A 14,266-nucleotide genomic window follows, 5' to 3' on the forward strand; every position below is an offset into this window, starting at 1 on the left:
AACATTAAGCACCCTTAACCTTGTCCCGTTCACTAGGCACACCTTTGCCATTTCTGTAACAGAGCAGAACATAGTGACACTGCTATACTCAGGTCATTCCTACCTAATTTAAGCTTAAATCAGTTGATTTGCATCAAGGCACATCCTAGCCCACATGGCAGGTAGATGAGCCCCATCCTCAGAGAACTGTTTGCTCTTCTGGGGTGCTCCGGAGGGCTCACCCTAATGCAGGAGTCTCCCAGGCAGGGCTTCTAATATCATTATGGACTTAAGGACCTTGCAGTGACATTATCACTCTTTGAACCATATGCACTTCTAGTTGGATCCCCAATACTGCAAAATGATGGGCCAGTCGCAAAGATGGAATATGGGTCTGCATCTATGTCAGGTGAAAAAAAATTGGCACATTTGAGCAAGAGAAAAAAAAAGTATGCACCTTGCATTTTGTTGCACTTTATGACCATTGCTGTTTTCTATTTATGATTTCTTAAGGTTTGTATATTTATTTTTATGGCTTAAACATCTTAATGGTTTTAAACTTCATTGAAAGTCCTGTAAAGTACCTGATGTGGCCATATTATCCAAATGTAATTAAAAATGTAATTTTTAAAAAGAGATGTGTGTTTATTTAGTCAGGGGGCTGGAAGAGATAGCCATCAGAGAGGAATTTATAATGATTTAGTCATGTGTAATATTATGGAATATAATAAACAGTTCCATGCAAAACAGTACATTACATTGATGCTGGTTGCTAGTGTCTGCAATACCCCCAGCTTTGATTCAATTTTGAGTACTTACACAAAATAGAATCATGGAAGAAAAATGACAGTTATTAGTGTGGAATTCTATTGCACTTATACTAACAGCATTGACACTTCCAATATATCTCTGGTGAGAAAATATGTGACTTAAAACAGTGCTATGTTGTCCATCATTTATGGTCCATGACTTTCCTAGCTTGAGAAATAATATTTTCATTCTATCCTCGTTGCTATGCATTTAATCATATCAGATAGGATGTCACCAGGTTCAAGGAGAATATGAAACATTTAAGAAAAAAAGTTTGTATTTATAGGACATTAACTAAAGAAAATGTTTTTATTTTTGTCCCAGAAAGATGGAATTATCACATTAAGAAATATGCAACGTTCAGTTCATTTGGAAACTCCACAGAGAGAAATCAGCATCCTATTTTAAGAATGATTAATTTAATTGAATGTTGTTCGGTTTTCTATGATTTTGTCAGTGATTCAAAGGAATTAACTGTTCTTCTAACAAACTATATCAATTGTAACAGGATAGTAATTTCTCTGTAGCAAGACCAGTGACGCACTTTTATTATGGTTAAACATAATTTTAGATCCTTATTCAGCTTTTAACAACAACAACACTAATACTAATAATCTATAAACAAATAGGGACAGTCATCTATGTACTTTCTCTGTACCCCCAGGTATCCCTAACACTGCCAGATTCCATTCATATCATGAGCACTGGTGGGATAGAGCTGTGGAAACTGGGCAACACATTAAGGATCCCAGTCAGCATGTACATAAGGAACGCGTCTTCTGATTGTATGGAAACCCTGTCAATGCAACCAGAAGCAGTGTTTGCTACCCCCCCATCCACATCCTATCTGCTTGGACAAATCTGGACAGGTTGGTTCGGCCAATATGGACAGGTCTCTCTCCCATCAAAGTGAGGGATCATACATAGCAGGGGTTGTCCAGTGGTGGACAATCACTGTAATGTCTGAGCTGTAAGAGAGAGAAGCAAGCAATGCTTCTGGTTTTCTCATGCCATTCAATGCAGAGATGAAGCTCAGGAAAAAATGTGACTCTACAGAAAACGGTGTAAGTGCTAACGAAAAGTATTAACATTTGAAGAGAGCATCTCACACATGGCAATACTATTATTTTATTCATAAGGAAGAGCTCAACATTAATAAAAGTAATGTTTCCGTATAACACATCCCTTTGACCTTGTTCTGTGTGTGCTCAAGTGAAGGTTATTACATTGCTATTTGTCAAAAAGAAATTCCAAACCACATGACTGTAGACGAGTTTCATAATAACAGGGTGAAAGTCCTACTCAACTTCCCTGGCAGCTGGATAGGCTGAGTGCCTCTGTGAGAGATGCTTTACATGAGGTTATTCATCAGATGTGTGCCAAGCAGGCAGCGGTGAATCAACGTACCACAGCAGAGATCCTCCTTGCATCACTGAAGAACAAAATTAGCTTTCATCCTTACTAGTTTCCCCAGCTGTATGTACTGGACATGCTGAACGTTATGATAACCCATCCACACAGGAGACCAATGACAACATGCCATTTTCCAAGACTAATGAAAATATTGTATCCTCTGCAGTGCATCAAATATAATAGCAGTTGTCTGAGATGTCCAGACTTTTACTTCAAGAAAGAAAACATTCATGGCAGCATTAATGGCTCAGTTTGGCAGAAAAATATAAAGTGTGGTAACCTTAACCAAGAATGCTATGAGCATTTTTATTTGGGGTAAAATTAAACAGAATTTGAGACAGCACACCCAAAATCTACATTTAAAAAAAGTCACATATTTACTAATGCTGCCCTGACTTTTGTCTTCTCATTATCTTGTCTAGCAGAGTATAGCATGTCTACAGTGTATAACATGACCATTGAGAAATTGCAATGAACATTTTTCAATTTTCCGTCTTCAAAATATTTTGGGGTCTATTTAACATTGGTGGCTATTGGGTGACAGTAAGTATCAGTTTATGTCGCTTCATAAAGCAGCGATACAAAATATACTGTCACTTGTATTTACCGTGTCAGGGATCATTGGTGAACCCTGGAGAAACCATTATTATTATTATCTTTGACTCATAAGGCGCCACAAAGGGTCCACATCGCCGTACATTACATATATAGAAAACAGAGAACCAAGACACAACATGATACAAAAATATTTACAAACACAGGTGACAGGGTAAAGCAAATCAGATTATTTCTGGGACAGATAGTGAAAGGGATGGTAGAAATCAGCGAGAAGAAGACCAAAGCTTAAGAAAACAGGGAAAACCGGGCTAGGGAAGCAGGCCAAGAGGTACAGAGGGTGATGGAATAGTAGAAGGAGCACACAAGGAAAGAGGGCCCTGCTCATGTGAGCTTACATCCTAAAGGGAAGGGGGAGACACAAATAGGGTGGTACTAACTGGGGGAGAGAGCCACCTTTTGACTCCTTTTAGAAAGTGAGCTTACGCCATCTCATTCGTATTTTTAAGGTAAATTTTTTCACCACCTGTTAAATGATGTCAGATCGCAATCTCCATAGAGGTCTATTCACATTGCAGCGACCAATGTAAAATAGGTGAAGGCAGTAGAAAGCTCTAATTTATCCTGCTTTACCCATTAATAAATTGAAAGAAAAGCTGTGATGGTTATTCTCTGTGTTTTGCAAAATGTTGGCTCATTGCAGCTTAATAAATAGACTCCTATGTATGGGATCTTTTTTCTCCAGATAAAATATTCCATACATGTACTATTAATTGCTTCAAGCCCTTTATATGCTTAAATCAATCCATATAAAAAAAACATTTATTATTTTTAAATGCCAATTAAGGATTAGATGATTGGGCTATTGTTCTGTACCAAATCTATCTTATGATGTAACTTATCTTTCTATCTGATCAGCAACAAGTTTGCTCTGCAGAACATTGGCCTCATGCTGCATTTGGTCACAAGAACCCCGTTTTGCTGCAACTCCAACCATAGTTCACAGCAGAATTAATTGACCGTCATCATCCCAGATCAATTCATTGATATTTCCAATTCCGCAGATGATGTTACCGTGCTGCGCAAATCAGAGCTTTCAAAGCTTTATACTTTGCAGAACTTCACGGTCCCCATATTAATCTATGAGGGACTGTGTTATGAATATTTAAGATTCAAAGATTTCTCCTGCCATAAACCCTTCATAAGTTGAATGATGGCTAGTTTACAGAGAATCATGCTGTTTTCTCCATTTTAATGGCTGATCGTTCTTTAATAAATAGACCACTATTAATTTAAACGAACTTCAGTATTTAGCAACCATTTATGTTTTTTAGTATTTGATTATACTCTGTTTCTGACTATTAGTATAAATCATTTTAAATCTACAGAATACATTAATACATGCAAATAAATATTGAAAGGCCTAGATTATCTTTGCCTATCTATTTGCAAGCGTTACTGTATTCTGTAGAGGTAAAATGTATTAATTATCTGATGATGATGATGTATTATACTAATAGACAGCAACATAGGAGAGCCAACTAGTGGGCAAATACGGAGACCTCAACCATCAAGCATTAAGTTGTTTATTTATTAAAAGCTTGTGGACAAAAAGGTATGTGAGAAAAAAGCTGGTTGGCAAGGGGGCATCTTAGAGGAAAGCGGTTATGAAAGCAGGTGAGGGGGGCATTTTAAAGAAGAGTTGGTGGGCAGAGTGGCATGTGTGAAAAAAAGCTGGTTATGGCGCCGAGGGCAGGGGTGTATGTGAGAGATAAGCCGGTGAGCAGGGGAGCATGTGAGTAAATCTGGTGTTATGCAGGTAGCATGTGTGATTAAAGCTATATGGGCAAGGGGTGGCATATGTGAGAATAGCTAATGGGCAGATGGACATGTATGAGAACAGTTGGTGGGCAGTGGGGGACATATTTTATTCTGAAATCTAACATTCGGAGCCTCCCCTCTAGATGTCCTGCTTTTGCTCCTGGGCAGCAGAGAACCCTGGACAGTATTTTGCGTCAGACATCAGTACATCTGGACACCAGTGCACCTGGACTGCAGCCAGTGAAGAGGTGATAAGTTATTTGTATTTTACAAGTGTCTATTGTCTGAGGGGCTGGAAAGTGAGTATTAGGGGAGGAAGAGCAGTAGCCTGAAACTTTGCCTAGGGCGCCGAGCAACCTTGCATCGGCCCTGGTTATAATGATTCCTATTTTCTAGTGACGAACCAAGCTTAGACGGAACGTACAGCTTGCGTATAGCAGTCTCATATACAGGAAAGTAATAAATATTTACCATACACTCAATGATTTTTACATTATATATCAACACCAGTGATGTAGATATATGATGTACATTAATCAAAACGTTCACATTTGCTTGTTAATATGCGTGCATTATGTTTATGAGAACAGTGATGGTGGTAACTGCTTTTGATCTGTCTATGAGAAAGCTTTGAAAAAAAAAAAATTGATGGTCATTAATTAGTTACCAATCTGGTCCCTAATCACAGGATTATTTCCATCTTAAATTGGTACAAATTATAATTATCTCACAATTTGCAGTTTTTTTTTTTTTGTAGAATGGCCCAGTATACTGTGACATGCTGGAGAAACTGCATAATTCAATCTGCAGTGATCAGTGTGATAGAGACGAGCATATAAAGTTCACACATCCTTCTTTTTAATTATATGTTCTAGATCATTTAAATTTAAACTACATTCATCAACTCCCACTCTTTGTGAATATTTATTGTACTCTGTCGATGCTGGAAACTACCATGATAAACTTCCTTAAAGTGACACAAGGGTCTAATGTGTTTCGTATTAATAATACAAGAATGATATGATGGGGTTATTGAAAAACGTGAGACATTTAAAAGACTGTACTTCCAGTTAACAGTGTCAGTACTAAATACTTACAGTTAAACAGTTATATCATTCAGTGAAGCATTTACAACTTATTAATAAATATGCCAATCCGTTTACTGATCGTGACTTGTCATGCCCTAACATTAATAGTACTATTAGGCCCCTATATAAATTATTATGCCACGATAACACAGATTTTCTTTCGCCACTTTTTGCAGCGATATAAAGTCTGTTATGGCTACAATATCCAGCTACCCCACAAAACAGTCTTCACCAGGACAGTCTTAGTGCATCTGTACATGCTTCCTTCAGTTTGGAAAAAATGCTTTATTTAAATTGAGAGTTTTTCAATTAATATAGTCTGCTACCACCATCCTGAGATACGTGCACCGCCACAATCCTTGTTAAATGTTTTTCATGGGGAAGCTTTAGCCGAAGAAAGCTGGCGACTGTTTACCATTGGAGGTTACGGCTGGCGATAGCAAGCTGGTAGCCTTTCACAGATAGGGCCTTTCTCCCCTTAATAAATAGATCAGTTAATAATTGAGTAAAAGACTAACTGCAATGTGCAGTTATTAACACACATACTATTCTGTGACTCTCCCCTCTGATACTTCCTGGCAAAGCTGTTTATAATGTATTTAAATTCGTTATTGATTTGAACCTATAAAACGAATATATGCCTAGTTTTTTGGATAAGAGGATTTCTCCAGAAACTGCTCAGGGTGGAAAGAGTGAAAATCGTATATCAAAGTCTGATTCACTGCCATCTTAGTTCACCTTCTTTATTGCTTCCCAACTTTTCAGTTTTAGTCATAAAACAAGGCATGTCAATCAGAAAAGAATATATGTGCTGTGGTTTAACACTTTCACTTCATGTATGACCCTAAATGAGCTGACAGAAGACTTCCTGTAGTTTGATCATGCATTTGCAAATATGTGTAACAGAATTCTTTCAGTAAAGTGCTAGCCACACCCCATTAGGTTGGCCACACCCACTTGGCAGGTGTCACTCTGACTTAGATGGAGGCGCCGACTAAAAAGACTAAAATGTCTAGTTACAGCACTGGCTCATGCCAGTCAACATCACGGTCACACTCTCTTATTAATACTAATGAATATTCCTCAAAAGATATATAATTTCATGTTGACATGTAAAAAGACTGTAACACAGTAAGAAGCTTGTTATACCTGGTAGAATTCGGGCCAAAAGGTGCTTATTGCCAGTTCCGCTCGGTTCCATGTTCCCGTTGCTATCCCTGATATGTTCCAGATTGGACTTCCCATCTCCCCATTTTTTACTTTCACAAAGATGTTCAGGGTCCCAGGAAGGGCCCCGCTCTTGCTGGACACAAAGTAATGAAAGTCAATGCAGTGGGTGTCGTTCTCTTTGAGCTGAGGTAAGAGCAGGACTGCTTTCTGTCCAGCAAATCTTCCAGATGTATTCACCATCATGAAAGACCCTAAAATGTAATAAATTATAAGGTTAAACACAGTCCACAATAATTCAACATAAAGATAAAATGCATGACAAACACCCGAGTACCTGACTCAAGACAACCAATGTTGTTGAAAAATATATAAGAACTTCACCTGAAATATATTTTATTATAAAACAACCCTGTACCGCCAATTAGCTGTGCTGTTCATCAGCGTTCTATATACATTTCCACTGACCACTTTATTCAAAGTTCTCCAGGTTGGAGAAATGATTGCTGGACAAAGGGTGAGTATATTGGGAACTGCAGGGTTTGAATAGTTATCTAAAAAGTGGGGAACAATCACAATTAACTTTCTGTCTACCTGGTGCAAATCAAGAACAGGTTCTTCTCCAGAAACTTCCAAAGTGTACAAGAAAGAATTGTTCAGAGGCTGCACACAGGTATTAGTGATTATTAGTCATTCGTCACATAAGGTGTATGTTTACAGCACAGAAAGGAAGAAATTATTTCCGGAGCAGTCTTCCTTCAAGTGTTAGCAACTTTCCTGTAAAATGCAGGAGTACCAGATATGGTTATATTGCCACAGTCAGAATGCTAAACCGTTGCAGCAGCACCATTCTTGTCATTGACTGTTGGTCAGCAGCCACACACATGAAAACATCCCATGGATAAATAGAAATTTTTATGAAAAATTGTGGACAATGAATATCCTGAACTAAGTGGATATAAAATATAGGTCCATTCTACGTTTATCTGTCATTATACCCCTAAGACTCTACATTTGTCAGACCTATTTAAAATACACATAGAGCGCATTTGAAACTTTGTTGATAGAGAATGAAGATTGTAATAAATAAATTGCATTTTTAGGGAAAATGCTTCACATGGATTAATTTTCTAAAAAGCATCTAGCAGCAGGACGAAAGCAGTTTAAAAAGAAAAAATGTCTGCACATAACATACCACTCTAAATCCGTACATTAAAAAAAGGAAAAAATATAATATTAAAAGAACAGTGTCTGGTGCTAATGTGCAAAGTACTTCTAAATATAGATATATGAAAACTGCCACGTTCATCTGAATATATAATCCTTAAAGAGCTTTTTATGATAACTCTGATTGGCTCTTAAATTCTTCAACATTTTGCCCATCCACAAAGCATATATTGCTCACCAATGCTATTCACCAATCCATCAACCTGATGCTATATCAACTAAGAGTATGCTCATCATGTTCCAATTTAAGCCACTAATAAGAATTTAATTATGTACTCTCCTATTGCCATACCCACTGTTGGGCATAGCCGACCAGGGTGGTAGAAATCCTTCTCAGTGTAGGGAAAGGGGGAGTAGATGGTGAGGGTCAAATAGAAATAGATAATATTTGAATGAGATTTTAAAGGAAATATGCCGGTGTATGTATCAACACAAATTTAGACCCAAGACCTCTGATCACAATGCAATTCTTTATTTTTTTCCATTTATTTTGGAGATTCCAAATACAAACATAAACAAATAACAGAATCAATAACAAGGTATGAAGAACAATCACGATGAGGAAACAGAAGAACAAAAACATTCCAAAGAGTAAGATATCTCAAAATTTGCTTATATATTATTACCAACATTTTTCATTGTTAAGTTGGGGTGGGAAGTGGAGGAGGAGGGGGGCGGGCTGGTCGTCATGAATTAAAGAGGTATGCAAGGTGAGATTTCGGTGAATGGCTCAACTACTCAGATAGATGGAATACTGGAAAGAGGGTTGGGGGTGAGATTAGGATTATAGGTTAGCCAGGGTGCCCAGACTCGATGGTATTTATTTTCCTTATCGTACAGATGATAGGTAATCTAATCCATCTGGGCAATAAACCAAATATAGGACTTCAGGGCACATATGGGGAGGGGGATCTGAGTCTTGGCAATTAAGCATCTGGCAGCGGCAAGAATATGAGAGGACAATTTTGATGATTGCTTGTCAGCATTTTGAAGCGGATAACAAAGGAGGAAGGATCATGGATCTTTGCGGATGAGACATGGAAGGTGCGAAGAAAGGAGGGCTCTCACTGCCCCAGAAGGAGGATATTTTTGGACATGACCACGAGATATGGATAAACCAACCCTGTTGTCCACATCCATGCCAGATAGATGGATACTTTTTGGTCAGTTTTTCAGAAGTGAATTGTTTCATTTCTTAAAAATTAACATTTGTTTACTCCTATGCCGTTCCTCGCATTCAAACGAAAGATACTCTGCGGTTTATACGAATGTATCTTTGTATCTTCTTTGACTGTTATGGTTGCTACAAGCATTTCAATGTTTATTTGTATTGATGCCCAGACACTTAGGTATGCTTTAAATCTTATCTTATTATCCGTTCAGTGTCTGTTGTACTACCTAAACATCTTGTAGTTTTGTCCTGCATTTATCCATTTATAACTTTGATACACTGATGTGTGTTATACCTATATTGTACTGGTTTACTTTTTTTCAATAAAAAAAATATTTCACTAAAAACTTAACTGGGTAAATAAAACATTGCTGATGTTTTTCTTTACCCTAGTACCCTCAAGTGCATATAGTTGCATTGAATTCTCCCCTTAAAGGCCAGGCAACAGGTACAGCTTGTTAGTTGCTGGAGAAAGAAGCAGGACTCGCCAACTATAAAGCTGCTGGAGTAATGAACAAATACCTCTGGTCTAGAATATGCAGAGACCAGAACTCCCAAGTCCTGACATGCTGTTAATATATAACTAAACAGTATGCTCTGATGTCATTACTTATAATTGATGAGTGATCACTTCGGTGTTTATTAGGAAAACTTGTATGTATTATAGTAAATAATGTACCCACTATTTTAATTATTACATGTAATAGAAGTCACCTTATCTTCCATCCTAGTGTCACAGAACTCAACGTGACTTCTAATACCCTTAAAATGTATAGATATTTATTTTCCCATGTGTATACAACAATTGCATAGAGATTGTGAAAAGGGGGCCTTTGATTTTAATTTAAAAGAATTAAAACCATTTTGTAGTTAGTTTAGTAAACCAGGAGACAGGGTATCCCATTCATGTTTGGTACCTGTTTGCTTTTAAATGCTATTTCTGTGATTATGCAGCAAGCATAACAATTTAAGAAAATACTTTGTTATGTAGAAGTATTCATCACAAATTCCAGGAAGGAGTTTTCTTTACATAAGAATAAATTGGCAACTGCTTCACTGTGGATCTCATTTCACTTTCAACACACCTCACTATGTTCCCCCAATTTCCCTCTACCCAAATAAATAAATAAATATATATAAATATATATTTATAATATATAATGAATGTATTCATAAATATATACCAGGAGTCCCCAGGATTGACACAATAGCGGATATCGTTAACCGCCGTTTGTATTTTAATCTTGATGTCTCAATAAATTTGTTAAAATATCTTTTGGACATGCTGGTGTGCTATTTTCAAGAACTTATATATATATATATATACACACACACAGACACACAAACAGACACACACACAGACACACACACAGACACACACACAGACACACAGACACACACACCCTGTATATATATGTATACATACATGTAAATCATACATATCTATTGTCCAGCATTATCGCAGCATATTACAGTATTTCTTAAAAACAAAAAAACAAAAAAAGAGTTCATTATGGTTACTACATCATAATATCTGTCAACTAAAAAAAGGTAAATCTCTGATCTTTGTTGATCTGCACATTGCTAAGTTAGTAAATGATTTGTTCATAATTTGCATTTAAGACAACTGACAACTTCCAGACCTTGCACACTGTATGCAGTGTGTGCCAAATGTATAGCTTAATTTCCATAATCCCTTTCAGCTCTATGTACATTATACTGAAAAGAATTGTGACTCAGAAAACACTTGTACCCAATTTCAGGTGATAAGACGCAGAGGCCAAGCCCATTGCTCCCTGCCATCTTAGATTTAGATGAGCTTTCTGTGTTGCTTGCTAGCTCCATTACCCAGGTCTGATACATAACCAGTGTCACACTTTATATGGATTTGATTTTTCTTTGAGCTGATCGGTATTTGATGGCTTGCTGGATATTTGCATAAACGTATAATACAATAAACAAATGTATTTTCAGGACGCTTACACACCGAACACGTTGTTCATCAATCACCGCAATACAAACACAAATGGGTTTGCCCTTTGTTAATGGTGTGAAGTCTATTTCCATCAAACCAGTGCACTAGCTAGACATCCAATCAGCATTAATGAAGGATCTGCACACTATCACAGTCTATGCAAAACAATCCCATGTCTGCTACAGTTGCACAATCTGTCAATCACTACAAACATGACTGACATTTTAGTGACTTAACTAACAGCAGGAAGTTGATAAAAACAGAAAGATGCAGGTATACAAACGTTAATTTTTGTTTTATAGAATAATTGGCTTGAAACATTCCCTAATATTAGGGGAGCTGTGAACAAAATATGATCTGGGTGTTTAGGTGTGCAGAGCCAGTCTTTCCTGCTGTAAACCCCAGTGCTCATATTACCAGCATTATTGCGGACTGTGGAGACCCTATGTGAAGCCTACAGTGCTCTCATACAGAGTCATAAGCAGGTCCATAGGCAACTCTGATGGTAGTTCTGAAACTGCCAAGGGTGCATCTGAAGCTGGAAAAGCGTTAGCATGAAAATACCAATGTGACACCCCCCTAAAGAGCAGAGGAGGTGCAGGGCATGAGTAAAACATTGAAAATAAAATGAATTTTGACAAGGTCCAAGAGACAAGTAGTTTCTAGATTTTCAGGTTACTAATAGGGACATTGTCTAAAACTCTTGAGGGGACAACGTGATGTTATTACAAATGTAGTTGATTCTTGGAATAAACATCCAGTTGAAAAAGAATAACATTAAATGAATTAGAATATGCTTGTGTTACGCACAGGTCTTTTTTGAGCAAATGGGCAGACTACATGTACCAAATGGCCATAATCTGCTGACAACAGTCTGGGCCTGATTCATTAAGGAGCGTAAATTGTGATACATTTCATATAATTACTTTGCGCATAGCTAGAACCGGACCATACGCCACACTACGCAGCAGCTTGCAATTCATCTTAGAGCGCAGAGAACACTTACGATCAGACCCGTAACTTAAATTTTAGCGCATGGAACTAGAAGCAAAACTGACACCCCCCCTAGACCTCAATGTTAACCAAATGAACCTAAAATATTCATAAACGGCGCCCCCTTTCAGCCTTGCTCCCTGGGCGGCCATCTATCTCGCACAGCCCTAGATACGGCCCTGCTTAGGATAGCTTACGACTTAAGGAGGGGCGAAACAGGGAGGGGAAGGTGAGTGTGCACGTAGTCAATGTACAGCAAGGTTGTGCCAAGCTCAAGCGCACAGCTGATGAAGCTTTGGGCATCTCAGCCATAATTCTGATTATCATTGTATCATTTACCCAAGAGATTTAGGTCGGTTGTAAGTGCAGATTACTAGTGGTGAAGGCTGTGTATACATGCTAGAACATGTGTTTGCAATCAGGAGCAACAGTAAAAATGCATTTTATGTACAGTAGACATTAAGAACATGCTGATAAATATATTTTATGATGGGGAAATCCATAAACTATTTTTATATTTTAATGACTATATTATTAACAAGTCACATTATTTGATTTTGTTTTTTCTGTGAGTTCTTTTGGGACTTTATATTCCACAAATGTGTTGGATGTATCCTGCAGTGTCTTGTCTGTTAGAGTAGAGTGGACTTAGACCAGTATTCATCAACAGAAGTATCTTCAGATCCGCTCCCTGTTGAATATGGACGTGCATATACTTAATGTTTATTTTAAATAAAAATGCACATTACGTTCATTTTGCATTTGTTAATGAATCAGGCCCTCTATGTTTCTATTGGGTCTATTTTTCAATACAGAACGATAGGGTTAGTTAGCAATCACCGCTTATCGCAGTGATAACAAACTACCTATATGACTTATTATTAAGATCTCGCCAAGGCAGCTGAGTGATATTCAGCTGTCTCTGCAATGCTGGCTGGTAGCTGTAAAAGTTAACTTACGCCAGACCAGTCACAAGGGCTATGCCAATGATTAACCCGGCTAGCCGCTTGGGCTTCCAGTTCCAATGAGTGACCAAAGAAAATTTCTTTAAGACTACAGAAAAATATGTAAAAAATACATATATTTTAATTGAATTCTCATGTGAAAGATTTAAAGATGCTTTATTTAAATAATAAAGATTTTTTCATTAATTTACTCCATCCTGAGATGACAATAACATAGAAGGATTGCAGAGGGAGAAGAAGGATTTCATGAAGAACCTTTTTGCCCTTTAATAAATAAAGCCCTAAGTAAATGATCTACAGTTTCTGCGGAATATTACTCTGGGGTATGTACTTGATAACCAATGTAATATTTCTCCTCAGAATTGTGTAAAAATAAATATTATTATATCAGTGCAATTGATCATAGTCACTGGTTAAATATATTCTCAAATGTATTCAGAAATTGGATTTTGATCATGTCTACAGGTCATTTTGGACCCATACATTGAGCAATGTCTCGGCAAGTTGGTTGAAATCAGTAAATTTGCCCCAAAGTTGCTGAGCCTAAGAGCATAAATAGAGGTATTTGTGGTCTAATTATTAAACATGGAAAAGCCCTCTCTCTTAAGAAAACCGGTGCTTTGGCAGATATAGGCTTCTCCCTATCTATCAAAGACTACCGCCATACTGTTACTGGAGGAAGTCCCCACCGGTGAAGAAATTTGCTGGCTTTCTTTCTTTGCATGGGGAAGCCTATTTAACAAGGATCGCAGCAGTGCATGTACTGCCACAATCCTGCTTCTGTTATCGCCATCTCAGGACAATGAAAGGAAAAATGCTGCATTATTTAAATGAAGCATTTTTTTCCAAAGGGAAATATTTTAAAATAATTCCCCCCCCCCCCCACTATTTTTATAATGTTTTCATTATTCACTTCCACCGTGCATGCATGAACCAACTAGCCGGGTCATGCATGTGTATGTGTCCTGAGAATAGCCCGGCAAAGTGGTGAAGCCTTATCACTTCCAGCTGAGTATCACTTTTAAATAATAAATTGCAGTGATTTTCTATCACTGCGATAAGTGGAGAAAATCTGTAAAATTGAAGGGACCGTAATAAGAAA

The 14,266-nt window shown here is 37.5% G+C and overlaps 1 protein-coding gene across 13 annotated transcripts in view; it reads right to left on the reverse strand.

Annotated features, from left to right (window-relative positions):
• PTPRM (protein tyrosine phosphatase receptor type M) overlaps nucleotides 1-14,266 on the reverse strand; it is a 609,439-nt gene that overhangs the window by 399,777 nt on the left and 195,396 nt on the right. For all 13 annotated transcript variants that reach the window (XM_075213321.1, XM_075213318.1, XM_075213315.1 and 10 more), the window contains exon 3: nucleotides 6,816-7,087. In XM_075213321.1, coding sequence (XP_075069422.1) covers nucleotides 6,816-7,087 — 272 coding nt within the window. The remainder of the gene's footprint in view (nucleotides 1-6,815; nucleotides 7,088-14,266) is intronic.

This window comes from Mixophyes fleayi, chromosome 5 (genome assembly GCF_038048845.1).
Source record: "Mixophyes fleayi isolate aMixFle1 chromosome 5, aMixFle1.hap1, whole genome shotgun sequence".
Lineage (NCBI taxonomy): Eukaryota > Metazoa > Chordata > Amphibia > Anura > Limnodynastidae > Mixophyes > Mixophyes fleayi.